Source organism: Leguminivora glycinivorella, chromosome 5 (assembly GCF_023078275.1).
Source record: "Leguminivora glycinivorella isolate SPB_JAAS2020 chromosome 5, LegGlyc_1.1, whole genome shotgun sequence".
NCBI lineage: Eukaryota > Metazoa > Arthropoda > Insecta > Lepidoptera > Tortricidae > Leguminivora > Leguminivora glycinivorella.
Genome location: NC_062975.1, coordinates 12,651,967 through 12,679,513, shown reverse-complemented (window position 1 = coordinate 12,679,513; position 27,547 = coordinate 12,651,967). Strand labels below are relative to the sequence as shown.

The following is a 27,547-nucleotide window of genomic DNA, read 5'->3' as shown; positions in this document are numbered from 1 at the left end:
CCACAATTGAACCCAAATCTCACAGTGAATTTCTACGATGCGACATCCTCGAAAGAAAGGGTGGTGAAAATCCACTCACCGCACGTGAGGGAGGGGGCACGAGAAAATCCGGTGCCTTATCCTTCCTTTCGAAATCTTTTGAAGTCGTATTTTCGGCACCACCGGCGCCCGTTCCGTCGTCCCGTCATATTGTGCTCGTCAATGCTCATGCGTCCAATTTCCGGAATCCACAAACGGTCGTTTCGAGGTGGGTCACTGGTTGACCTTTACGTCTTTCGGTGACACTTCGACTGATGGAGCGCGCCAAATTCTATTATAGCGTGAAACATTCAATTTTGTCTAAGCGATGTATGTTAATGCGACAATTATCATATGATATATCGGGTTATAGTTTGAGACAGATATTAAACTGATTACCTACATATCCCGTGAGTGGTTTAATCAATCTTCGATGGCTCTATCGTTATAAAGTTCTTTCTAACAGAGATAATTAAATTAATGAGATTGAGTTTACCTTATTGTGCAATTTAAAACACTAAACTATGCCTATATCAATGTCAATAAGAATGTAGAAGATGCTAATAAGGCAGTAAAAAAATCACAAAAGTTAACACACGTTACATTACAGAGTTGTCTATTTTACACGGTTGTTTAAGTCACCTGTAAACATTTACAGGGTGAATATACACATGTAGCTCATAGTAAGCAATTTTTACCGTGGGACCAAACCAGAAATCGCGAATAAAAGATTGTTTGTTTTATACATCTTGGTTATTTGACTGATTACGGTTCGTTTCATTATAAAAGTTGTGAAAGAATGAAAGTGACTAAATTTTAATAATAAATGGGTTTTTGACCTCGTTCAAGTGAACGAGTAAGTACTCGTATCGTCAAAACCACCCTAATGGTAAAAAAAACAAGAACCGAATATTCGGGTCGCATAATCCTGTGAACGCTTTCCAACCTAATCCCTAATACCGGCTTATTGTCACCAGATCAGAGATGCTGACGCGGTGGGTGTTCCTGGCGCTGGCGGTGGCCAGCTGGCGCTCCGCGGCCGCCTGCACGTGCATGCTGGAGCACCCGCAGACACACTACTGCAACAGCGACTTCGGTGCGTATGCCAGACCCTTTAGCACAACTTGCCTTGTCGCGCGCGAGGCCATACATCAAGCGCAACTTCAAGCATGGACTCGCGCGCGACAAGGCAAGTTGTGCGAGAGGGGCAGGTGTGTCTTTTTCTTTAGTCGTTCCTTCAATGCTGAGGATCGTGACGTCATGTCATTTTGTTGAAGACTAGGTCACTCCATAGGCGTCTGTTCCTCACCAAGCGCATGGCAACCAGGTGTACAGATCAGAGACACTGACGCGGTAGGCGTATGCTTTTACTAAGAATGACAAGACCTCGTAGTGAACGTTCCGTAGCGAATGAAACGCATATTAATGTCGCACCAAATAACGATAGAGAGACACTAGGCGTTGTAGTATTGTGCCAATCGTCACCTTGCTTAGGCCTGCAGGAGACCACTAGTGGATTTACGTAGCTACACAGTTAGTAAATAACTATTCGTAAAATACGTCAACTTAAGTGCTTTTTTATGTTGTTCACCTATGTCGCTTTGCCCATATGACATACAGGTTAAGGTTTTACCTAAGTACTTAAAATTTTAGGTACACGAGCGACTACGAAATAATTTGCAATTCCATTAGCAAAAATTCTAAGTGAAAGTGAACTTTTGGCGAAGTGTGAGATAGCAACGTGAATTAAATATTAAGGGACTTCGGAGAGTTTTTGATGTGTTCGATAAAATCTTTCTTCTTTTCCAGTGATCGTCGGCAGGGTACAAAAGTTGTTCAAAGGCAACGGGTTCTACGACACGTACAAAATGAAGATTCGGAACGTGTTCAAAGTGAGTATCGTTTACATTGTACCTTTGGTGGCATGTCGCTAAGATAAGGGGTAAGACAAAACGGGCGAGAAGGTCTCGCATGCGAGTGTTATTACAATGCGGGATTTGATCGGTCGACTGAATTGGATGTAACGTCAATAATCCACTATTTGTTATAAAAAAAATTAATCGCATACAAGTCATATATATGAGCCCTTCTGCTTGAAAGGAAACCTCATACTAAATCTAGTCCCAAATTAAATAAACTATTTTAGTTTTCTTACCTTTCACCACTTTTGTTTTATTTACGTCGTTCAATAATATGATAAATGGTTAATTCTCTCATACTTTTTTTAGGCGACACAGAAGGCGCAAGTAGCGCTAAAGTCCGGTCGAATACTAACGCCTACGCAAGACGGGCTGTGTGGAGTGACGCTGAAACCTAGAGAAACCTATGTAATAACAGGTAAGCAATATGCATTATTGACGAGTAATAAAATAATCATATTATGAGATTTATGAGTAAAGCAATCTTTGCAAATGCCCATGAAATTGTCGACCTCTTCATTCCAAATACAAATAATAGTTATTTGTTATACAAGGGGGCAAAATTGTATTTTAACACCGAGTGTGTAATTGAAAAACTAGTCGAACCACGAGCGAAGCGAGTGGTTCGAGAATAGAATCCTGAACTTGCGAGTTTTTTAACACACGAGAAGTAAAATACATTTGCACCCGAGTGTAACACAAAACTTTTCCCCTCACTATTATAGTGAAATAGCGAGGAAACTACAACGCAAAAAATGCGTTTATCACTGCTTCCAGTAGTTCCACACGTGGTAAATCATCTTTATTACTAGATTCACCTACTTTTATCAATTTTAAAGCAGTTAATTTGACTTTATTCAAGGTCAAATTACTTTACCCACTAGTGGATAAAATGCGTTTTTACCCGCTGGTATTAAAGGACAAAACACGTGTTTCCGAGCTAGTGAGGGGAAAAATATTATATATGACGACCGGTCCTGTCTAGTGGTTAGTGACCCTGCCTGCTAAGCCGCGGTCCCGGGTTCGAATCCCGGTAAGGGCATTTATTTGTGTAATGAGCACAGATATTTGTTCTTGGGTCATGGATGTTTTCTATGTATATAAGTATTTGTATATTATATATATATCGCTGCCTGAGTACCCACAACACAAGCCTTCTTGAGCTTACCGTGGGACTCAGTCAATCTGTGTAAGATCGTCCTATAATATTTATCTATTTATTTTATTTTATATCTTCGTGTATCTTATACTCGTAATAAACTATATTTATACAAAACAATTATAAAGAAGAGCAGAGATAAAGATTTGCTACGGATATGAAATATCAAGAAAACTCCGAGTGAGTTTTCAATGTTTCCAAAGGTTGAGTACCTAAGCTTTATTTATTATTCCTAATAGTAGAAGTTATTGGTGAACCCACGTCAAAGAAAATATCACGGCTCCAGTATAATCTAAAGATAAAGATTCTGGAACTTGCAAGTTTATCCATAACGCCTGAATTAATCGTGAAACTTTCACAATTTAGCCTAAGTCCTCTGAGACTACACTGTGCTTTTAGGTTTTGAAAGGTTAATCCAATGTTATTCAGTTAAGACGTAGTTGCGTAACGCGCCTTGACATGGATAATGGATACAGGACATGTGGTCATTATAGCGGTCATATATTACGAGTAACAGGTCTGCAAAACCATTATTGTTTTTATCGACATGCGGCGCCATGTTGTGTGTCTAACCTTTTGAATGCATTTCAAAAGTCATATTTATTTTATTTTGTTTAACTTTATCTTACTACTAGCTTTTGCGCGCGACTTCGCTCGCGTTAAATTCTAAAATTGCGGAATGCTCCATAAATTTAACCTTTTAGGGAAGTGAGGGATTAGAAAGAGACAAAAGTAGACCTATGTCACTCACCATCCGTTCAACTATCTCCACTTAAAAAATCACGTCAAATCGTCGCTCGATTTTGCTTAGAAAGACGGACAAACAAACAGACACACAGACTTTCCCATTTATAATATTGGTATGGATTATTTATTTTCGAACCTTTTGTCTAGCAAACAAAATAAAAGAAGATTTCCTTTAAACGAAGTCGAAGGCGCTAAATAAATTGTTCTTAATTCCAGGTCACGTGACCCACCTCCAGGCACACGTGAACTTATGCGAGTACGTGAACAAATGGCGCGAGGTGACCCCGCGCCAGCGGAAAGGGTTCCGCCAGCTTTACAAGCAGGGTTGCACGTGCAAGGTACCAATAGCACTCTTAAATGGACCTCATGACTTTGTTAATCAGGTTTCCAACAACAAAAGCCTTCTTGAGCTTACCGTGGGACTCATACATGCAATCTGTGTAAGAACCTATAATATTTAGTGATGACATCTAGTTGTATGAGAGGGTTTAATTAGCCATTTCTGTATGAACACGATTAGAAGGAAATGATGTAAGGGCTCTTAATAAATCTTTTGACAGACCGTGAAAGCTTGTAAAACCGTTTGGTAGGTACCCTTATGGAAGACTGTAAGTTGCGTATCAGGTACGGAGTACGATCGCTTTTGTATAATTTAAAAACTGCATACTCTTTTCATGAAAAACGTCATACCGTATCCTCTCAAAAAACTTATGTTGATAACATATCGTCACTACTAACAAAAACTTGTGTGTTTTTTCTGTCAATGAAAAACTTATGTATGGAAGGCATATAGACTTACTGCGTTTTAACTTTGAGAAGCAATGTGAGATACGAGATTTTTTCAAAGTAGTGACGATATAAAAATAATTCACAACTACCAAAACCTGACTTAATTATAAGCTAGAGCATGTCACCCATAAATTTGCAAAAGGTCACAGCTGTCGCGTAGCACTGTGGTTAGTCTGACTTATTGACCTCTACAGTAACTAATAAATAGGTATCCTGAGACCTCTACGGGCCTTGATCACTAGTGTTTTTCTTATTTGTACATGTACAATAAGTAATCGCGAAAACACAATTTGTACAATTAGGTATAAATTTATTTAGACAGAGACATAAAATCAGTTTTGTTTTACTACTAAAAGTAAGGCTTTCGGTGAACATATTCGTACGTTTTAATTAAGAAGAGGGTAATCAAATTTTATTGCACAAAAGGAAACGTAAAGCACTGTTCGAAAGTCTTTTATTCCTCTTAATAAATAACTGTTACAGGTAAGTGTCTTATTATGGCGCATGAAGGTCTTAAAATGTATTACTTAGGTAATAATTACGGCAACAGATTCTCCGAAATTCGATTTTATACGATAATAATTTCACACATGATTTTACGACAAAATGCCAATTACCGGATTAGTTACAGTAAAAATACCTAATTTAATTAGTGACTCGATGCATCATTTGCGAGCTACCTGTGTGCGTAGCCGAATGCACAATCGCTCACGAAACGCTCACGATAATACCTCTTTCGTAGCTATCTATCTCTATCACTCTTGCGTATTGGCGCGACAGAGCCAGACTACATTTCTGCGGCGTTTCGGTGGCGTTTCGCGTCGCAGAAGGGGCCAGATCAGTTTATGTTTAACTTCAAGTTCGATACGAGTTTTAATGATTACTCTATTGTATTTCTTTTTTCAATATTGGGCATTTCTTAAACAGTAAATAAACCGCTTGACTACTTCTGCTGTACCTACACATAGAATTTTATAGCAACACCACAGGCATCCCAATGATTAGGTGCATTTATTACGTAGTTTAAGTGTTACAGGGACGAGAAAATTATTATATGCCCCCATAAGGAAATACACGCCAGTTTTACACTGTTCATACATTAGTAATATAATACACGACGAATGTATAGAAACAGAGTAACATGTTAAGTTTTAAAAGTGCGAACCAGTAATTTGTTCCATGAATCTGGCTTTATTTTTACAAGCTATGCTTATTTTGGGGCTAGGTCGATGTGTGTAAGATGTCCTCTCCTACAATGTATTTATTTATATATCTGTGTGGTGTTCCAGGTGAAGGCAAACGGCAGGGCATGGCGGTCGAACTCACCCAACACCTGCTTCATGCGCAACGACGAGTGCTACGAACGACACGGCATCTGTCTCCACAATCGCCAGCAGCAGTGCCATTGGACCAGGTAATACGCGACTACTTCCCGTCCAAAACACGAATGTTTTCTTGTCCAACACGGATAACTTGGGTTTTGAGTGTCCTTAAGTTTGTCTCCACAACCGCCAACAACAATGCGCTCCTCTTCCTATTTATAGATGCATAACATAGATTTACTTCAGGAGTTTGGTCACTCCTACTTGTAGAGTTGAGATAAAACACAAAATATCGGACGTAATATTTTAATGGTTGATTTGATGCACAATTCGCATGCCACTTGATCGGTTTATTTTCAAGAACGACATAAATTTCGAATATTTCAGGAGTACCGAATTGAGCTGTCTCTACTACTGTCAACAACAGTGCCATTACACCAGGCAGATAATTTATAACAAGCTAATAGTTTTTGGAATTCTGCCAACATCTAAAACTTAGATTTTTATCATTTAATAATATCTACAACAAACTACAGACTCAATAGTGTCAAGACATTTCCACCTGGCTCTAGGTGGGATACTAGAAAGGCGTTTGAGTTGACCGAGTGGCCAGTGGCGGTCAACCCTTGTACAGTCAAGTGTAAAAATATGGGTGCGTACAACTTATCAAAAATATGTCCCATAGCACTTTATGTCGGCGGAATAAGGTCTCGGTACATATTTTTGAGCGGATAAAATCGATACGTATTTTTGCACTTGACTGTAAGTAAATAAAGTACGCGTAGGTACCTAATGTACATACCTACGAATGTACTTGTAACATACACAAATATTCCCTTGGAGGGTATAAATCAGCAGGCTTTACTTTCTCTGTGTCGGACGCGCGGCATAATATGTCTCCATGAATATTTAATGCTGATTTTATCGCGGCACGAAATATTCTTCACGGATTTTTGCCAAATGTCACGGTTTATAAACGAAAACATCTGATAAAAAATAGTGTATCACGAAGAGAAAAAGACATCTGTGAACGTCCGGACCACATGTTTTAATAATATTTCTCGCCTAAACCTTCAAAGAGATGTTCCATAATTCATGTAGCTTTTTCCGCGGGGTAAAGTATGATGTTTTCAGACCGTCAATCAATAATCTGTTTTTTTTTGTTTCAGGGCCCCGGCTCTCACGAGATGCCTCCAGAAGCAACATTTTAACGGCACCATGACTTGATTCGCTTTTATGTTGAGTAACGTTAGCCTACCGTTAATACAAGTCATGGAAAACAAATGTTACACTTCTATATTGTTGCCTACTGTAAGATAAGATTATTTAATTACTGACTAATATTTTCTATAACTACCAACCTACCTAGAAGCAGCTATAACTAGTAACGTGTTAAAATCATTTTGACTATTTGTACCTACGTCTATTAACAACTCAACCCGCATGCTGTCAACGTAAAAATTAAATCCTTGAAGGATTAAATAAGTTCAATCGAAACCATATCCTTTCAAAACTTCTGGGAAAAGTCAATAGTTTCTAATAAAGCCTTAGAGAGTACTTCAATATAAGTAATTATTTTTATAAATGAAACATCATGAAACTTGTGAAAGAAAGCTTCAGGTGGTACTCGCATTTGTGAATTCCTTCAATCCGTCTTATTTTTCGCTTTGAGTAAAACGCCTCAGTTGTTTTGTATTACAAAACAAGAATTAGTGTAGGTGTAAGTAAGGCTATTTTTAAAGATATTATTTATTTCTAAGCTAATGATTGTAAATTAACAAATCATAGTGATATTGTTAGGTTTTAAATAAAGAATTTTAAGAAAACTGAAATTTTATTTTAAAAATAAAACGCCTGAGAAGATTTTAATAGCAAAGAAGCCCTCTATTACGTATCAAGGGAGTTTATAATCCGATTAAATCCTAAGCAGAGATGCCACCCACAGGCAACAGGCTTGGATATAAAAAATGTTAATTCCAAGCATCTCCAAATTAAGGCGTAATAAGTATAATTTATATAAGAAGTGTATCTAGATTCTCACTAAGTACCGCTACCATGTGGTACATCGCAGGAAAATCGGACACGAGTAAAGAATTCATAGGCGCAAAGCTAAAAACAGCTAGTCGTATCGTATAAAAAAGGTACATTACAAATAAAAATGTTTGTCAGTAAAGCACACCGAAATTATTCGATTCGTAATTGAATTTCAGTATTTTTTCCTAAAGCCAAGCGCTAGTTCCTGTCGGTGACCCGAAATATCGCCACGTTGGGCGGATAAAGTGGAGTTAGGTCTCCGTGAGCTTGGCGCCAGTGAAAGCTGGTACGATCACTGGTGATGTGCTTTTGGTTGGAGGTCAAAACTCATTTCGGGTCAACGCGCCAAGTAAGCGAGCGATGCGCTGGATCGTTTTGAAACTCCTGCTAAGTAAAAGATGACTTACCATGTCGGTGTGGCTGTGGTAGTAGGTCTGCTCAATGAGAGGGAAGTTCTCGCGGCCCAGGCGTCGTTGCAGCTGCAGCAGGTGACCGAATACCCACGGACGGTCCTGGTGGCGAAACGGTTTGTAAGCATCGTGCTTTGGTTGCAAATCTTTGTTGATTAATTTATTTTTTCGCTTTCTTTCGGTAGAAATCTACTCTTGTGAGGGAATAATGCCCTTAAGGGCCTTTTGACTATTAATTCCCAAACCGGTAACACCCTGCCAAAAGTAAAAAGTGAAAAGTCACAGCGATGAATAACTGACAGACCGGTCTGGCAGTCAGTCAGACAGTTTATCCATAGCATTTAGATATTGTATGTACAAGTAGATTGATCGATGAAACCACATATCATTTACGTCAGTTTTTTATGTTCTGAATTTAAAAATAGAGTAGGAAAAGAGCTATTTGATTTTTGTGAACTAATTCGTAACAAACACAGTTACAAACTTCACAGGCAGCCACAATAAAATAGAAGTCTGACTCAAAATTTATGTACAAGAAATTCGGGGTGTTCGTTACACATTTCCGACATTCCACGGCAAATGGTTGCATTTTATTTCAGCACTATCTGCAACTTTGTTAGACAAGACGGCTACAGTGTTACTCGCGGTTTGAATTTGAACTTCAAATTTTCCTTCTTCCAAAATAAGAATTCTTTACTTCATAAATATTACAATGAAACATGCACCATGTTTGCTTTGAAATAAATTATTCCAGCAGTTCTCAAAAAGTTTGTACATAGCCACGTCAGCAAATTTTAATTGATCCTATTTTGTTACCAATATTTAGTAATATAAGTCGACTTTCGTAAGATATGTATGCAGGATAATTGTTATAAATTATAATTAAGAAAATATAGATACTAGAGAATCTTAATGACGAAATAAAAATTACTAAAATCTCAATTCATCAAAAAAATCTTGGTAACAAAATAAGAATAATAAAAACAAATTTAACTTTTTTTTAATTTTTGTACAAACTTTTTGAGAACTGCTGATTCAAAAAAATCACGTCGGTGGAATAAAATCAATAAGCAAGTCAGATGATAGTAAGTGGTTGCAGTAACCTACAGACGCCTGCCATACAAGCCACCATTGTTGCAATTTTACGATACCGTCATCATTCACTTGCCCATAGGCACTGGTCCCACTGCAAGCTAGTAAGCTATGAGCTATCGGCTATAAAAACGAACAAAAGATAAACACTCCCGCGTAAATAAAAGAGACACGGCGATGTTTATAGTTACTCGCCCAGCGGTGAGCTATCAATATAGCCGTGTCTCTTTTATTTGCACGGGAGTGCAGCTTACTAGCTCGCGGTGGGACCAGTGCCTTATGCCAGTCACTTGGGGTCGGCGCAGCATGTTTTCTTCTTCCATACGTCTCTTTTACCCGTCATCTCATCATTAACTTGCCTTAGTTTTATATCATGTCTTACACAGTCTATCCACCTCTTCTTCGATTTTCCTCACCCGTTACCTCCTTCCACATTCATTCGGAATACCTTTCTCGTCACATGAACATGACTTTCATCCCTTCTCATTACATGTCCATACCATGCTAATAGATTTGCTCTTACTTTTTCTATAGTCGGTACGACATTCAGTACAATATTTTTATCTCTTCAAAATTATACAACATAGAGACAAACAAACAGACAGACAGAAACTTTTATATTTGTAATAATAGTACCAGTAGGAGAGGTAGTAATTAAACAGTTGTACTAATACATAGTAGGGATATTTAGAATATGCAAGTGTACATCGAAATACGTCTTGAGCGCTCGAACCTATTAATCAAAGAGTAAGTGGGGCAGGTCAGCTGATCACAGGCGCAGATACTTACCTGGAAGTGGTAGATGGAGTTGAGGCTGTTGATGGAGGGCACTCCTCCGAACTTGAGTCCAACCAGCAGCGCGCGGTTGTCGGCGCCGGCGTCACGCACGTTTTGCCGCACCAACACAAACTCCGGTCTGTTACAGACATATTTATTTTATTAGGTTCAAAATATACATTAAAAATTATTTAATCCACGACCCAAACGCAATTTATATTCGGAATTGTATATTTCAAAATAAATTATCTAATAAAGTAAGGGCGGAACATAAGAGGTGGCGTGCTCTCGTTTTGTAGGCCAAGATTCTCTTTGGATCGCAGAACCATTAGTTAGTTAGTTGGTAAGGACGTGCCTTACGGGTACTAAAATAGTGTCAGGACTTCAGTATCGGCAAAGAGGATCGAGTATTATAGAGAGTTACTGTCGAAGTAAAACGTGTAATCACAGTGCATAGACTGCCATCTCTTGACACAGGCTTAAAATTTTTGAACCTCAGTTTTGACAATTTGGCCATATTCTTAGCTTGATATGTTTTAAAATGTCAAATATTAATATTAGCGCCATCTAGCTGAGCGTACCCAAAGGTGTAATGCCATCTAGGCCACCGTACCTTTTTCTGTATGGTACTGTGTACGTTTTTTTCTTAGACTTTATCTGTCTATACGGAGTTACATATGTCTTTGGTATCGGTAACACCGCTTTGAACGAGTGCGAGAAAATCGTTTAGTCTATACCTACAACTAAACGAGCGCGTATCAAACGAAAAAATTCAGTCGAAATGTTATCACACGCTGACTTTTGAAATTTTTGGTCAAAAATTACACCAAAATTAGAGCACACCTACATTATAATATAAACCAAGTTCATGAATAATGTTGACTTATATTTAAAATGTGTATAATGAAGTATTGAGTAATTTCCCACTACTTTATAAATATACCGGACCGGTCTGGCTCAGTCGGTAGTGACCCTGCCTGCTAAGTCGCGGTCCCGGGTTCGAATCCCGGTAAGGTCATTTATTTGTGTGATGAGCACAGATTTTGTTCCCAAGTCATGGATGTTTTCTATGTATATAAGTATGTATTTATCTATTTAAGTATATATATCGTCGATTAGCACCCATAGTACAAGCTTTGCTTAGTTTGGGGCTAAGTTGATCGGTGTAAGGTGTCCCCCATATTTTTTTTATATATTTTTTTTATTTATTTATAAAAACTTACTTGAAGCATCGCGTAACTTTGGTGCCGCCGCGGTACACGGCCATTGACACGTTGGCCCCGTCGGAATTGGCTGTCACCGACAGCTCCTGTCGGATAGAAATTGCATATTTATAACTCATTTCATAACGATGCCTGTTTTAACATATTTATATTTATTTTTAACACATCCATTGTTATGTGCTTGAATTTGAATTGTTACACAAATATGTATGCCTCATTGATACTATACAAATGTTTATTACTCAAAGATGCTGACATCGTTAGAGCCATTTTTTAAGTCAAATATAGAAACTAAAATACACATTTACTTAAATAAAATGAAATTGAGATAAATAACATACTGTGATGGCTTATTGAAATCATGCATACGTAATCTCATTATCGGCCCTCATTATAGACAACCATTATATTCTGCACACTGAATAAGTATATTCTGCACCTAGTTTGTTTTATTAGAAGGTAGATACTTATTAGATGGAATAGTTGTTGGCGACTATACATGTTACATATATACCCACATAGTATAGATAAGTAAGTTCGCTGTAATATCATTAATTTGAATGGCAGCTCACAAATTCCTTTAATAACTAATAAAATGGTTATCACATAGCGAGTCTACACTATTTGATTTATATCAAGTTAATTGCCATAGTCAATCTTACAAATAAATTTGTGGTTAAAGAATTTTATTAATCTCAAAAGAAATTTACATTTCACTTAATGAGATACATGCATCAAATTAATATATTTATAAATTGCTAGTTTGCACCCGTGGGCGACAATTCTATTTACTTTACATTAATATTGTATGTTAATAAACTTAGTAAATATTCCTAAGTATAACGATTATCAATTGCAAAATAATAAAATAAATCACATAGTAGGTAGAAATAAGTTAACATAAAATAATTCATATGCGCACCGCTGTACAACTGCACTGGATACTGATAAGCGCGCTCGATCGGCAGCTCGCCAGGGCCGCATTTAGGTTTGGATTATAGAGATGTTATTTAGAACATATGTTTTTAGGTTAGTTTTAAAAATTTTCACGGTCTGAGATTCTTTTATATTATTAGGTATCTTATTATATAATCGTGCTCCCTCAAATTTTATATTTTTGGTGCCATAATTTTTTGTGCGGGGAAACTGTACTACTAAATGGTCTGCGTTGCGAAGTCTACAGCGTCCTTTTTCTCTGTTAGTGAAAAAACTGTTTCACAGTGAATCTCTTTTTTAATTATTTTTCTTATTAATAAACAAGTATTAAAGTTATATATTTGATTAAGAGATAGAATTTTAGTTTCTGCACATATTTTTTTAGTGGATGTAAGGAAATCGTAGTGGAACAGTGTCTTGATAATTTTATTTTGTATTACTTGAAGATCCTAAATTTTCCCCTCACTAGCTCGGAAACACGTGTTTTGTCCTTTAATACCAGAGGGTAAAAACGCATTTTATCCACTAGTGGGTAAAGTAATTTGACCTTGAATAAAGTCAAATTAACTACTTTAAAACTGATAAAAGTAGGTGAATCTAGTAATAAAGATAATTTACCACCTGTGGAACTACTGGAAGCAGTGATCAACGCATTTTTTGCGTTGTAGTTTCCTCGCTATAGTGAGGGGAAAAGTTTTGTGTTACACTCGGGTGCAAATGTATTTTACTTTTCATGTGTTAAAAAACTCGCAAGTTCAGGATTTTATTCTCAAACCACTCGCTTCGCTCTTGGTTCAACTATAGAATCCTTTCACTCACACTCGGCGTTAAAATACAACTTGTATAACACAACTTGTATTGCCCCCTTGTATAACAAATAACTATTACGCCGTGTCTTGCGTGGGCGACGGTCGCGCGACCGTCGCACGACCGTCGCACGACCGTCGCCGTCGCGTCTCATACTTCCATATCGATAAGGTTTGATTTCGTATGCGTCGCATCGCCGTCGCGCGACCATCGCGCGACCGTCGCCCACGCAAGCCACGGCGTTATACGTAAATTTATTTATTTTATTCGTTTATAGGAATGTTACATTAAGCCGTTATAACTATTAATGTGTGAAAAATCGGAGGTGAGTTTAGAGAGTAAGTTCTTATCCTACCGACTGCGCCAAGTTGTATGTACAAAAGTAAAGAAAAGTGTAAAAATAGCTATTAATTATATTCATGTGGTATGCCCGAATACATATCGTAGTTAGGTAATAAAAATATACACAGTTTATACTAAATATTGTTTTGTAAGCCAAATCTGCTATTGCTGCGTCGTTTTTTTAAATAGATAATGTAGGTATTATAGTTTTTATTTTTCATAGAAGTCATACTACTCGTATATTGTGTTTATTATACTTTTGTGTACTATAAAAACGTATAGTATTTTCTAAAATGGGTTAAATAAAATTAGCAAAGAAAACTTTCATTCTAAAGAATAGCAATTAAATAAAAAATTTTTTTTTCCAGACAATCATAAAAAGTTCTAAATACTTTGTTATTAGTTTTGTTTTGTCGAATGAAACAATATCACACTAGTCACCGCAGGTGTTTGTTCACACGCTGGATAATTTGAATGAACAATTTATTCAGTTTCGTAGTTGCGATGGAAGCTCGTCGCATAAACCCTCTATCAAATTTCTCGTTTCGCTTACTTTCCATTATAGCTTTTGACTGGAATTGTTGTTTAAATTATTTTGTCATCACACGATTAATATTGCAATATAAATAAAGACAATTTTGTTTCATTTGGGACTCTTGGCCTTATAGTACTAATTAATACATATCCAAGTTGTAGTAGTAGTAGTAGTAAAACACTTTATTGTACCAGAAAATAATACAACACACAGGAAAAAGAGCTTATTATAAGTACAAAGGCGAACTTATCCCTTTAAGGGATCTCTTCCAGTTAAGTTGTGTGACCAGGACAAAAAGGGTGCGTTCCGAAACCGTGAAACTTCGCGATTTTTGCAAAAGTAGTTAAATACAACAAAATCATAATGCAATCTAAAAAGCTTACCAAAACAACTACAACCAGCCGAAATATGTCAAATATGGTAGTCTGCTTCAAATGTAAATCTACGGTAGACTCAAAAAACACTATTGCGTGTTCTACTTGCAAGAAACGGTATGAATATGACTGTGCTGGTGTTTCTGAAAAATTGCACCGGTTAAGAACACTCGAAACCAGGAAACAGTGGAAATGCCGAATATGTGTATTATCGAAAAATGATGCAATTACCACTACCACTTCCCCACTACCTGGGACTAGTGGGAAAAATCAAAGTGACTTACTTACACAAAAAGCATTCCCTGAAGTAGTGTCAAATGAAAAAACAAGAGAACCATTGACGTCTCCTCAAACACCTGGCTGTCAAGATAGACTAGATGAGCGCCGGGAATCCCCTGATAAAATAGACATCAATAACAAAACATTAAATGAATCCAACTGTAGCCCTCGTTCAAATGTTAATACCGATATACAGGGTACAAATGACTCACACGATTCTGAACAGAATAATAATAATACTACTTCCAGAATACTGCATGAAGGAGACAGTTGCTTGCCTACAGAAGATATCAATTCGTCACTGGACTATCAGGCGCCATTAGTCAACAACAATAAAACTCCAGATAAAATTACCATGTTGTCGTCGTCATCGCCGTCACAGAAGTCGAGCATAGACGAACCACTTGTAAATAAAGATATTCAACCAACATCACCCAACTCTCCAAATGGATCGTCGATTACGGACACTACTAATACAACTCTCAACGAGCTACTCGAGTCATCGACTGAATCTTTGTCACCGACTGCCAAGTTATGCAAGAGCGTGGACGGTCTGACTCGTGAGGCTTGTTCATGTGCAAGTACTCATGAACTTTACGAAAAAATAACTACTCTTGAAATTGTACTTGCAAGTACAGAAAGTGAACTCGAAAATAAAATCATCGAAAATAACGAGCTTCATAGGAAAGTAGACCAGCTATCTAGGGAAACTAAAGTACTACAATCCCTATGCTATTCCACAACGGCAGAAACTAAAACTAAGACAGATGTTAAGAAAAAAAAGCAGAGGCACTCCCTGTTAATGAATGCCTCGTCAACGCCATCCTCCCCTCACTCCGGTCATGATGCTGACAAAAAAACAGACTGTAAAAAACATCTTTTCATGATGCAACTTAAAAAAAATGATTTAGAAAACCTAATGAAAACTGTAGAGAAGGAAATCATAAACATCGCTAATCGAATAGAGAGCATAACAAAAAGAAATGATCACCTACATTACAACGATCTTAATAACGCCTATGACGAAAATCGGTCCGAAATGCCCCATTTTGATGTAATGCAAAGTGATAACCAAAGGTCTTCTATAATGGATAAGGTCGTACCATTAAAATATTCAAAACTATGTGTAATTAGCAACCAATCAAATTTTATGCTAAAAAAAAAACAACAGACATTTCCTGCTGAAAACGTGTGTGTTTATCTAACACCAGGAGCAGGGACACGTGAACTTTTTCATAACCTTCCTAGTAAGCTGCAAGATTTTACCTTATCCGATTTCTGCATATTTTATATCGGGGACAAAGACTTTCAAAATAGTGTGGATTACTATAAGTTGGTGCAGTATATAAGAGAACAGCTTGCTATAGTCCAACATACTAATATCATTATTTGTTTGCCTACGTTCAGGATTTCAACTTTTTCTAATTTATTCAACAAACGTGTAGAAATATTCAATGACATTTTATATAAAGATAACTTGACACATAACTATACCTACTTATTGGACTCAAATTTGAATTTATCATATGATGGCTACATGTATTCTCGTTTTGGTAATGTAAATCGTCAGGCATTTATTACAATATACAATGACTTATTAGATCTTTTGACGACCATTCTTAAAATACCTTATCAAACATGTAATGATATCATTGACATTACACAAACAGAAGAAGAGCCTGCAACATTTTTTCGTTCCTGACATAAATAACGTTAATTTTAAAGCTCATAAAAAGTACAATTATACGTATAGGATCCTGCACCAAAATATAGCCAGCGTTCTTGCAAAAAAGGATCAACTCGAAATAGTGTTGTCAGAAATATCGGAATCAGGTACTGAATTAGATGTAATCTGCCTAACAGAAACGTTTATAAGAAGAGGTGAGGAGAAAAATGTTATAATCGATGGCTTTGAATTAGCTAGCAACTTTAGTAGGAAAACTAAACGGGGGGGAGTATGTATTCTTACAAGAAAGGGCACTGACTTTAAAGTTGTTAAACCTATTAATCAATTAAGCGAATCAAATGTATTTGAATGCTGTGCCATAAAAATATCCGCTATAAATTTATTACTAATTTGTATATACAGATCACCTTCTTCTGATATGAGTACTTTCTTCAGTAAGTTTGAATCCTTACTACATATAGTTTCAAATAAATATAGCAAACACAAAATTGTTCTAGCTGGCGACTTTAATATAAATTTAATGAAACCGAATAAATGCACTACGTACCTTCAAAACTTAGTATCTAACCTTGACCTCAAATGCCATATTACTGAACCTACAAGAGGCAAAAACTGTATTGATCACATCTATAGCAATATAAAAAATGCCACTGGTACAGTTTTACCACTTGGCCTCTCTGATCATGACACAGCTCAAATGTTATCCTTTAGTGTAACTAATAAGCCCATTCGTAAAAATTTTAAGCCTATAGAAATTGCGAAAAGAGACTATAGTAGTGAAAACATTTCAAAATTTAAAGATTGTTTAAAAAGTCTGTCATTCTCTGAAGTATACGAAACAGCAGACATTCATTATAGCTTTGACAAATTTCATGACGACCTATGTCTTTTTTATGATCTGTGTTTTCCTGTTGTGAACTTAAAGGTATATACAAATTCAAAACTGAAATGGATTAGTAGAGGGCTAAAAATAAGTACAAAAAATAAAAGAAGGCTTATGCTTAAATACTATAAAACCAAGACAGACCAAAGTAAAACAGAATATACCAAGTACTCAAAAATATTGAAGAAATGTATCAGCATAGCACAGAAAAACATAAATAGTAAATTTATACGTAACAGTAAAAACATATGCAGAGCCTCATGGTATGTTGTCAAAAAAGAAGTAATGTCTACTCAGGACAATGGGTACATAAACAAACTTGTTATAAATGGCAAAATTATTACCCAGGCTTCTCACCTCGCGGAGGAGCTAAACAATCACTTCGTCAATTCTACAAATATGTTAAGACAAAACTTTTCAAAGAGATTGGAAACCGGCACAAAGAGGATCGCAAACAGTTTATTTCTGATGCCTTTTACTGAACAAGATACCCTAAATATTATTACTTCATTGAATAATACTAAGGCCGTGGGCTATGATAATATCGCAACTAATGTAATCAAACAATCCAAATACGAACTGGTACACATTTTAACATACCTAATTAATTTGTCTTTAGAAACTGGGAAATTTCCCGATAAATTAAAGTATTCAATTGTAAAGCCGGTTTATAAAAAAGGAGACACAGCTAACATTGAAAATTATCGACCGATTGCCTTAGTGCCAGTACTCTCTAAAATCTTTGAGAAGGCTATGCAGACACGATTAAATGATTATTTCCTTAAGTACAATATAATAGCAAATGAACAAAACGGATTTCAGCAAAACAAATCCACAGCATTAGCAGCGTTTAATCTTATACATGAGATAGGCACAAAGTATGATGATAGAAACTTTACAACTGCTATCTTCTTCGACATGTCAAAGGCTTTCGACTTCGTAGAGCATGATAAACTGCTAAGTAAACTAGAATCGTATGGTGTTAGAGGACCAGCCTTGCAGTGGATTGACTCATATCTAAAGAATAGATCACAATGTGTGGAATTAAAAAATATCAGCAGCAATAATATAAGCATGTGTCATAGATCTAAGTTTATTAGTAATAAGTTTGGAGTACCACAAGGGAGTATTCTTGGACCACTTCTTTTCTTAGTGTATATCAATGACCTCGTAGATAAAATTAATTACAAATGTGTCTTATTCGCTGATGACGTATCCATTGTTGTTACGAATGATTTTTCTATGGGCATTAACCACCATGAATCGCAGGTTAATGAGACGGTAAATACTGTCGTAAACTGGCTTGAGCGTAATAACCTAAAGACAAATCTAGATAAAACTAATTTCATTAATTTTAATAATATTAATCAGCATTTAGATATAGTTTATAATGGCCATAAATTAAAAGAAAATGACATAACAAAATTTTTAGGCATATTTGTTGACAGTGATTTAAATTGGAATAACCATATAAATGATGTGTGTAATAAGATAAATAGATTTGTGTATGTCCTTCATAGATTAAGAAAAACATCAGACCATAACACTGTTTTGGCTGCCTACTATGGATATGTAGAATCTGTATTAAGATATGGCTTGATTATTTGGGGAAATGGTGGTGACATTCAGAGAGCGTTTGTTGCTCAAAAAAGATGTGTTCGTGCTATATGTGGAGTTAAACCCTTAGATTCCTGTAAACCCTTATTTTCTAAACTGGGTATACTACCTCTGACATGTTTATATATTGAAGAAGTCTCTAAATTTGTGAGAAAGCACAGTTCACTCTTTAAAACTGCTAGAGATTTATACCCACGGAATACAAGAAATTCCGACCGACTTGTGGTGGAAAAACAACAAAAAACAAGCAGATTTAAGAAGAATTGTACGGTAATGTGTGTAAATATATACAATAACTTACCACAATATGTGAAAGAAGTGCCCGACTGTCAGTTTAACAGAACGTTGCGTCAGTGGCTTAGAGAGTGCTCATTTTATAAATTAAGTGATTTTTTGATTAATTAACCTATAATCAATTTAATGCAACGTATCTTCGACTTGAATTAATTGTATTTAATGTAATGTAATTTTGACTTTTTTTAATTTTTATTCAATGTAATGTATTATTTATTTTTTAACTAATTAATGTAAAATCATTTAATATTAATGTAATGATTGTTGGTAGTAGGTATGTTTCATTTAGAAAGGTAGAAATATCATGGTTTAGTTAAGATTTGTACATATGTAAATAGTTGTGAATATTTTGCATGCTATGAAGAATGGCTAATTAAGGAGTACCTTCACTTTGAATAATATCTGTAATCAAACCCTTATTATTGCAAAATAAATTGATTGATTGATTGATTGATTGATTGATAACCTTTGAGCAATTGAGGGAGAATTGGAGATGGTAGGCATACAGTACAAACGGCGCAGGAAACGGATTCTACGTAATAATAAATTATAACCAAGTTGTTCCACTGCAGTTTGTGGTCATGGATGAGAATTATTACCCTGAACTCGGCCTGGTCTACTCTTAAGACAGTCTCCGACCAATCAGTTTGGTCGTCGACGGCCAACTGCTTCACGCAACGATGTGACCGACGATACGCGGCCTATACAAGAAATATATATTTAGAATACTAGCTTTTGCCCGCAGCTTCGCTCGCGTTAGAAAGAGAGAAAAAGTAGCCTATGTTACTCTACATGCCTTCAACTATCTCCACTTAAAAAATCTCGTCAATTCGTCGCTCCGTTTTGCCGTGAAAGACGGACAAACAATCAGACACACATACTTTCCCATTTATAATATTAGTATGGATAAAGAGGATAGTTACCCTGAACTCGGCTTGTTCCACTCGGATGTCCCACTCGCCGGGCAGCCGTTTCCCGCGGAAGTACTTGGACCAGTCGGTGTTCTGGTCGTCAACGACCAACAACGTCACGCAGCGGTCGCGGTTGTAGCCACGACCCACTGACGTCACCGATGTTACGCTGCCTGTACAAACGGAATACAAAAAATAAACCGATAGTTGCTACATATTCGTAAATTACTAAGAAATTATATCGTGATCAGGCAGGCAATTATGGTCGCGCGATAAATGATAAAACATCTGGCCGTCCCTATCGCACTTACTAATAGTGCGATAGGGACGGCCTGATATTTTATCGTCTATCGCGCGACCATGCTACCCGTGCAGGACTTCTAAGCATCATGATGTTGATGGAACTTATTGATAATGATTATTATCTACCTAATAATATTTTTTTATTAAACATCCAATATAGGTAATTATCAACAAGTTTTTCTCGATCTTGGGCAACGGAAAGACTAACCCGAAGAGTGAGAAAAAGGAAATTATCTAGTAAGTTCTAGTTAGTTTGAAGTGACTGGAGTATTTTAAAATACCCAATTTTCAGTGGGAACTAAACAAATATTTTACTCCAACCATACATAAAATTAGTCTAAACTAGTTTATTCCTGAACATCACTTGTTATCCCGCTCGGATGCAATTTTAAATTCATGAATAGCAAATTGAATGTCTGTTTCACAGGCAATGTGTGTTTACTTTGACTTCTTAACAGCGTTTAAATATTTACAGTTTCACTATGCAGGAAGACTGCCTGTGCTTTCTTGAAACCAATATAAATTAGGAAAATATTATTTATTTTTATTGCCGTTCAGTTACGTTGGCTGCAGTCAGTTTCGCGTATTCCTTAGATTTTTGGCAAGGGAGAAAATCTATCAGAATTTTCAATTTCGACTCATTGCCTGATGTTACGTAGCGCGATGATTTTTTCTTTCCTGGCCCCGTAGCCAAATAGCATTTCTACAACGCAAAACGAAAATGAAACGCCGCGAAAGGTAGTCTGGCTCTGTCACGCCAATACGCACGAGCGATAGAGATAGATATCTACGAGCGCTTCATGAGCGTTTGTGCCATTCAGCTACGCACCCTGTTATCGTTTTGTAAATATATCGTGAAAATAAAGACTTTACATTAAAAGCCTGCCTTTTAATTTAAGTATAACCGTTCTATGTTGATTAAAAATAACGAGGAATAATTACCCTATAAATATACCCTCCGGCTCCGTACCTCGGCGGTGAAGGGACGGTCGTTTATCATACACTGGATTACAAATATTATAATACAGTATACATAGGTTCGCGGCTTACACCCGGCTCGAAGTATTTAGAAATGGATTATTATTTACGAAACATTGATCAAGCAAGTTGAGCTGGGTGAAACTAAAACGGAACTGTATATATAACGGGTTGATACCAGTTATGGAAAAAGTTCTAAATTCTAATGAGGTCAGATGGGATAACAGTAACGTAGTTTATTTTACCCAATACAAGAGCGTATAAGAATTCCTTACAAGCGTTAGTCTTACGACATATTTTGTCTTAATTCATCTAATCATAAATACATTTTAGCTTATGTAATTCGAATTAGATAAGTTTTAAGGCCTCAAACACAGTACCTGTATTGTTTCTTGAATAAATAAATATATGAGTAATATTTTATGTTTCTATTTCAAAGAGAAAACAATTCAGTAAAGGTACATAAACATTTTTAGAAGCAAACTCATCGAGGTCAAATTATTTCATCAATTTGTAACAAACAGAAACCAAGAACAACCGTCATAAATTCTGATTAAGTTAATAAATATTCAATCTCACTAAAGCCCGTGCTCCTTGTTAAACAGAGGAAATCTCATTAGAGAGCTAAATTTAGTCTCAAAATGTTTACACGGTAGTAAGTACTCGAATTTATTATTTACCTAAGTTAATATACCAAAGTATCCAGACTTAATTAGGCTTATGTTCAATCAAATTTACATAATCCTGGGTCTCGCTGTTTTTAGCATAACACGAAATAAAATTTAATTTTTGTGACGTAAAGATAATTGGATTGGAACGTTTATATTGCCTATTGTGTTGATCTTCTTTTCGGTTGTCAAAGTTGAATTTTGAATAATGATTGTATAATACATACATACATACATACATATAACCACGCCCGTATCCCATAAAGAGGTAGGCAGAGCACATGAATACTAAGTTTCAGTGCCACTCTTGGCAAAAAGGGGTTGAAAGAAATCCAAATTGTGACATTGCAGTGACAGGTTGCCAGCCTCTCGCCTACGCCACAATTTAACCCATATCCCACAGTCGACTTCTACGACACCCACGGGAAGATACCTTGATAATACCTACAAGTGGTTAGACTGCAATAAGTAGGTAGGTGTTTTCAGTGCGATATACCCATTCAGAAGGGATAGGGATTTCTATTAGCAGTGCCTACCACAAAAAAGCATTAAGATAAAAGGGTTTGGTCTTAATGGCATAACTAAGGTTCGTAAACCTAAGTAAGTACCTATCGCCAACACTTATTAAACTTTCTCTTTTACTCTAGTTACTTAAAATGTTAAGAGTATTAATGTAAAGTACAACAATATGAGGATTTGAGGAACTAACAAAATAAATAATCATTATTTTAAACCCTTGTGGTAGATAGACAAGTAACCCCTCTCCTCTTTCATAAGTATGTACCTAGTTAGGTACCTACTGATCACCACAAGGATATTTGATTTTTAAAAAAAGTTTTGCTCGTACCGTATAATTCAAACTAGATTCTATTAGTAACAACCTTTTCACTGGCTCGAAGCATTACCTGTATTACTCGATACAATATACTATTCGTTATAAATCTTGTTGTACCCAATTTACTTTGCAATCCGTTAAAATTTTCTTAGGATAACAAGTAATTTATCTAAGTATAGAATGGTTCTTTCAGGTAAATAGATATAGCCGATTGATTTCTTACAAATATACTTAGTATCCAGCATGTTTTGGTACATTTGGAGTCTACCATGGAAGTTAACACCCTGATCACTTGAAGCTCTCGCTCGTGGGCAACCGCTCACGTTACGTTACAGAAGTGACTTGAAGTGGACGAAGACGGGGACTCGGGCGACCTCGTGCAGGTTAAGCTAATGATGTAGTAATGTTCTACCGCTAATGCTATGGTATTAATCGGTCCCCGCCTGAGCTGGGCGCCGGTAGCCCGTTAATACTTGGAGTCTTACCTAACAGGTTAGCACCCTGATCCCTCGCAACGCCCGTGAGCGACTGCACGCGCTGTAGCAGTGACTCGCGGGACTTGGCGGGCGAGGACGGGGCGGAGGCGTTTCGGGAGTCCCCGCGCAGGTTGAGTGACAGGTCTCCGCCGGAGCTGGGCGCCAATAACGACCCTGTTAGTATATGGAGTCTCACCTAACAGGTTGGCACCCTGATCCCTCGCAGCGCCTGTGAGCGATTGCACGCGCTGCAGCAGTGACTCGCGGGACTTGGCAGGCGAGGACGGGGCGGAGGTGCCTCGGGAGCCCCCGCGCAGGTTGAGCGACAGGTCCCCGCCGGAGCTGGGCGCCGGCGGCGGCCCCGACGGGCCCGCGCTGCCGCTGCCGCTGCCCGTGCTGCTGATGCTGCCGCCGGTCGCTAGCAAATCAAAAATAGGTTAGATTGAAGTTTAAACTTATTAATCACTTACCTTATATAATTACCATATATAACTATCATTTAATTATCATATTGAGAATGTTAAGACATATCTAGACGACCGGTCTGGCTCAGTCGGTAGTGACCCTGCCTGCTGAGCCGCGGTCCTGGGTTCGAATACCAGTAAGGGCATTTATTTGTGTGATGAGCACAGATATTTGTTCCTGAGTCATGGATGTTTTCTATGTACATAAGTATGTATATCGTCGCTTAGCACCCATAGTACAAGCTTTGCTTAGTTTGGGGCTTAGTTGATCTGTGTACGGTGTCCCCGATATTTATTTATTTATTTATATATTTTTAAGCTTATGGTAATTGTCTTTATTTCGCTCTAGTTTTCGCCACCTTGACGATCTTCCGACCCACTCAATTTATTGCAATTGTCTAAAGAATATATTAAATTAATCTCCTACAAATTAAACACATTTCGCAAATTGCATACTAATACTTCGTGAAGTGGACAAAAACTGAAGCGTGGACGAAAGTAATACAACTAATACAACCCGAAGAACGAAAACAAGAAAACTATGGTTCAACATATTTCAACAACAAGAAAAGTTTCCAAGTATGTAGATTCATGCGCCTTTTTCGGGTTTATAACTTTGTAAAAACTCGTGGGAAAATTTCCCACCTGAATTCAGTCCGAAAAGTTAAGCTTTCGGTCCCGTGTTAGTTCCAATTACAGTTTATTCGAGAATTTCAAGATCCTGAAATTGTGAATTTAAACGGGTTTGCTCACATAAATTGCCAAGCGACAAACTTCCTATGGCTTCCGCTTGCACACCTTACTGAGCGAACTGATTAAACTGTGTAGTTTCAATGAACCCAGTAATGAACTCCATATAATATTAATATATTTAATGTTGAAATCAAAATCATCAATCTACATACGCTCTCAACGCAGGGTGCGTAGCGTATTCACGTTCGGAAGCAATAGCTATAGACACAAAGTTGTCTATTATAGCAGCTATTGCTTTGGCTAGGCCAACATACCTCTATCCTAACCTAACATATCTCTATCCACAAATGTGTAGTCCTAAATAAACATAATACCAGGATAGTAGTTTCTGCAGGGATATCAGAGGCCAAGTTAGCCCAAGGATCCGACTAATCTAGTATATTAAGGTAGGAAAGGACACGACAATGTGTAGCTAGGCTCCCAAATCAGATTTCCTGCTCCCGTGCCCTGTCGTCGCTCTCGAGTTGGCAGGAAATAGTCGGAAATCATTTTCGGGCAAATTGTATGAGAGTGCGAGGACTGTGATCCACTTTGCATTCATTTTGTAGAGGAGTGGACTTGAATTGAGTTTTAAGAAGTGTTCCATCTCTCAGTTGCCTTCAGTTTTCAAGTTTGTTTCAGGAAAATGTAACCAGTGAAGTAAAAACAATGTTACATTACTATTTGAAAATATATAAATTAATCCAATCCATGTTAACTATATCTAGATCTAATATTTGACGTATATTAAAGTTTTTCGTGTCCCTGAAAGTTATCAATGTTATCATCCTTAATATTAAAATAAGATAAATGCTTTCCCTTCTGCATTAAAATTAGTCAGAAAATATAAGGATTTAATTTATCATTAGATGCAAAGGATTTTCCTTTGGATAATAGAAGCGTTAAAGCAGGACCGTTTAAATGGGCTCAAAGACGATTCTTTTGTGCTTCTGTATAAATTATAAGTTACAATTTGTAAGGAATGAATTTTCATGTTCTGAATACCTACTTATGTCAATTTTTGTTTTGTTGGAAAGCGAGCTTTTCCATTCCATTTAGAGCTATAAATTAATTTCGTTTTTATTGGTAAGTAACCACATACTACCTTTAGATCATGTCATTCACGAGGACGTTTGTCTTGGTAAGATTTGTCATCAAAGATTAAATTTGTCAACTTTGCACGTCCGTCCTCGTGAATGATATTAGATCGATCTTTAAATAAAGTAATATAAAGTAGATGTTGAGGCTTACCCTGTGAAGTGGGCCTCTGGTTCTGCGGCTTAGGCTGGCTGGTGGTGGCCGGACGGCCGGTGTAGGGGTCCACCTCGCCCTCATCGCACTCGCTCTGCAGGTCCCCCGAGCTGAATCTACGCAACGCCTCCGCTGAGCTACCGGCCACCGCCGCGGGAAACCGACACCATGTAGCCACACTCTCTTACACGACACCGAATGACCATGCACTGACGATGGACGCGTTGTTACTTGTTCAAGCCTGCATGCTTGGCTCATACACAGATTTTAGTTCCATTTTAAGGTATAAAGTAAATATTATGGCCTCCAAAGCTTTAGGAAAAGTTCGCTCACTGCAGAATATAATCACAGCCACGAATTTTATCATGGAACTACATAGAGGCATATTTAGTATTTACCCCAGGACCAAACGACCCATGGGTTGAAAAGCGGCAGGTTTTTTTTGGGCCGACAAACAGGTTTTTTTCTTAAATTAAACACTTTATCGACACTTAATGAGGTAGCAAAGTTAACTGGTCCGGGTTGACAAATCCTAAAAATATTTACGCCTCTGTATGGAACAAGAGTATTTTTGTATTATTTCTCAGTCTGTGTATGACCAATTTACTTGCGTGTTTTGAACTAACTACTCGTACAGTCGTGTTTTAATGGAGCGATAGTGAGTATTACGTATCTAACACCGTAATTTATAATCACCTGTGCGCTATGGTAAATCAGTACGACGTAGGTAATTAGAGATAACAAATAACAACGTTCGTGTGACCAGCGGCGTGGGTAAATAAAATTTGAGCTGATGAGTGGTGGCACACATGTGGCAGCGGGGGGTATGGGGTGGCAGCGACATTTCGAACGTTTAGCAAGAACGGGCGAGTTTTGCGTACAGGCCGACCCGTATTAATCTTGAACTCTGATACCGCGCAAAGTTGAGTCCGAGGACTAAGATAGAGTCATAGAATGTATTGGTTCCTTTATATCGACCACCCTTCTCTTTGTGCACGTAATTTCTTACAACGTCGGTAGGTATCGAAACCAAGTCTGAAATTACAGCGGCAAATCGACTGTGTAATAAGTACCTAATAACAGGTATATACAGGGTGGCTCATTCAAATCGGTCAGTAAGGGAATAGAAAAAGTGTAAGTTATTTTTTTTTAAACAATGGGGTTCGATTCCCCAGCTGGGTAGGATTTACAGATTTGCCGTACTTCGGGCTTTTTTTTCAAATGTATGAATGCAGTTTTTCTTTTTATTAAAATCGATGACATGGTTCCTTAGAACAGATCTTCGTATGTCTTATAGTTTCAGGCATTCCCATACTGACCGATTTGAATGAGCCACTCTGTATATATGACTACACATTTTACATAGCCATGGCTATTGAGAGTTTACTATTCGCCTGAAAACTCGCCCATACTCACGCAAACATTAGGAATACGGCCGGGGGGGCAGGTTCAAGTGGGAGGGGTGGAAGCGCGGTGAAGCGGCTTGGCCTTTTTACGCTGTTTTAAACGGCTGTTTTAAACCCGAATGTACCTGATAATAATACACACGCCAGCCTTTCAGGTTCCGAAGAAGGTAACAATTTCGATTAAGAATATAGGTATGATGATGCTATGTTATTGCAAAAGGTATAGTCAAATTTATTTATTTAAACATGTAAAGCACGTGCAAGACCAGGTACTATCGG

The 27,547-nt window shown here is 37.3% G+C and overlaps 2 protein-coding genes across 4 annotated transcripts in view; one reads left to right on the top strand and one right to left on the bottom strand.

Annotated features, from left to right (window-relative positions):
* The window catches only part of LOC125226035 (metalloproteinase inhibitor 3), a 56,709-nt gene extending 48,935 nt beyond the window's left edge, over positions 1-7,774 (top strand). For all 3 annotated transcript variants that reach the window (XM_048129859.1, XM_048129860.1, XM_048129861.1), the window contains 6 exons: positions 996-1,114; positions 1,828-1,910; positions 2,247-2,355; positions 4,060-4,181; positions 5,922-6,046; positions 7,124-7,774. In XM_048129859.1, the coding sequence (XP_047985816.1) occupies positions 996-1,114; positions 1,828-1,910; positions 2,247-2,355; positions 4,060-4,181; positions 5,922-6,046; positions 7,124-7,181 (616 nt within the window). In that variant the 3' untranslated portion in view covers positions 7,182-7,774. The remainder of the gene's footprint in view (positions 1-995; positions 1,115-1,827; positions 1,911-2,246; positions 2,356-4,059; positions 4,182-5,921; positions 6,047-7,123) is intronic.
* Positions 1-27,547, bottom strand: part of LOC125226516 (synapsin) — a 148,690-nt gene that overhangs the window by 97,642 nt on the left and 23,501 nt on the right. Inside the window, exons 3-8 of the mRNA XM_048130499.1 lie at positions 25,863-25,978; positions 23,612-23,833; positions 20,168-20,328; positions 11,491-11,576; positions 10,280-10,406; positions 8,396-8,500 (exon numbers count right to left, since the gene is read on the bottom strand). Of these exons, the coding sequence (XP_047986456.1) occupies positions 8,396-8,500; positions 10,280-10,406; positions 11,491-11,576; positions 20,168-20,328; positions 23,612-23,833; positions 25,863-25,978 (817 nt within the window). The remainder of the gene's footprint in view (positions 1-8,395; positions 8,501-10,279; positions 10,407-11,490; positions 11,577-20,167; positions 20,329-23,611; positions 23,834-25,862; positions 25,979-27,547) is intronic.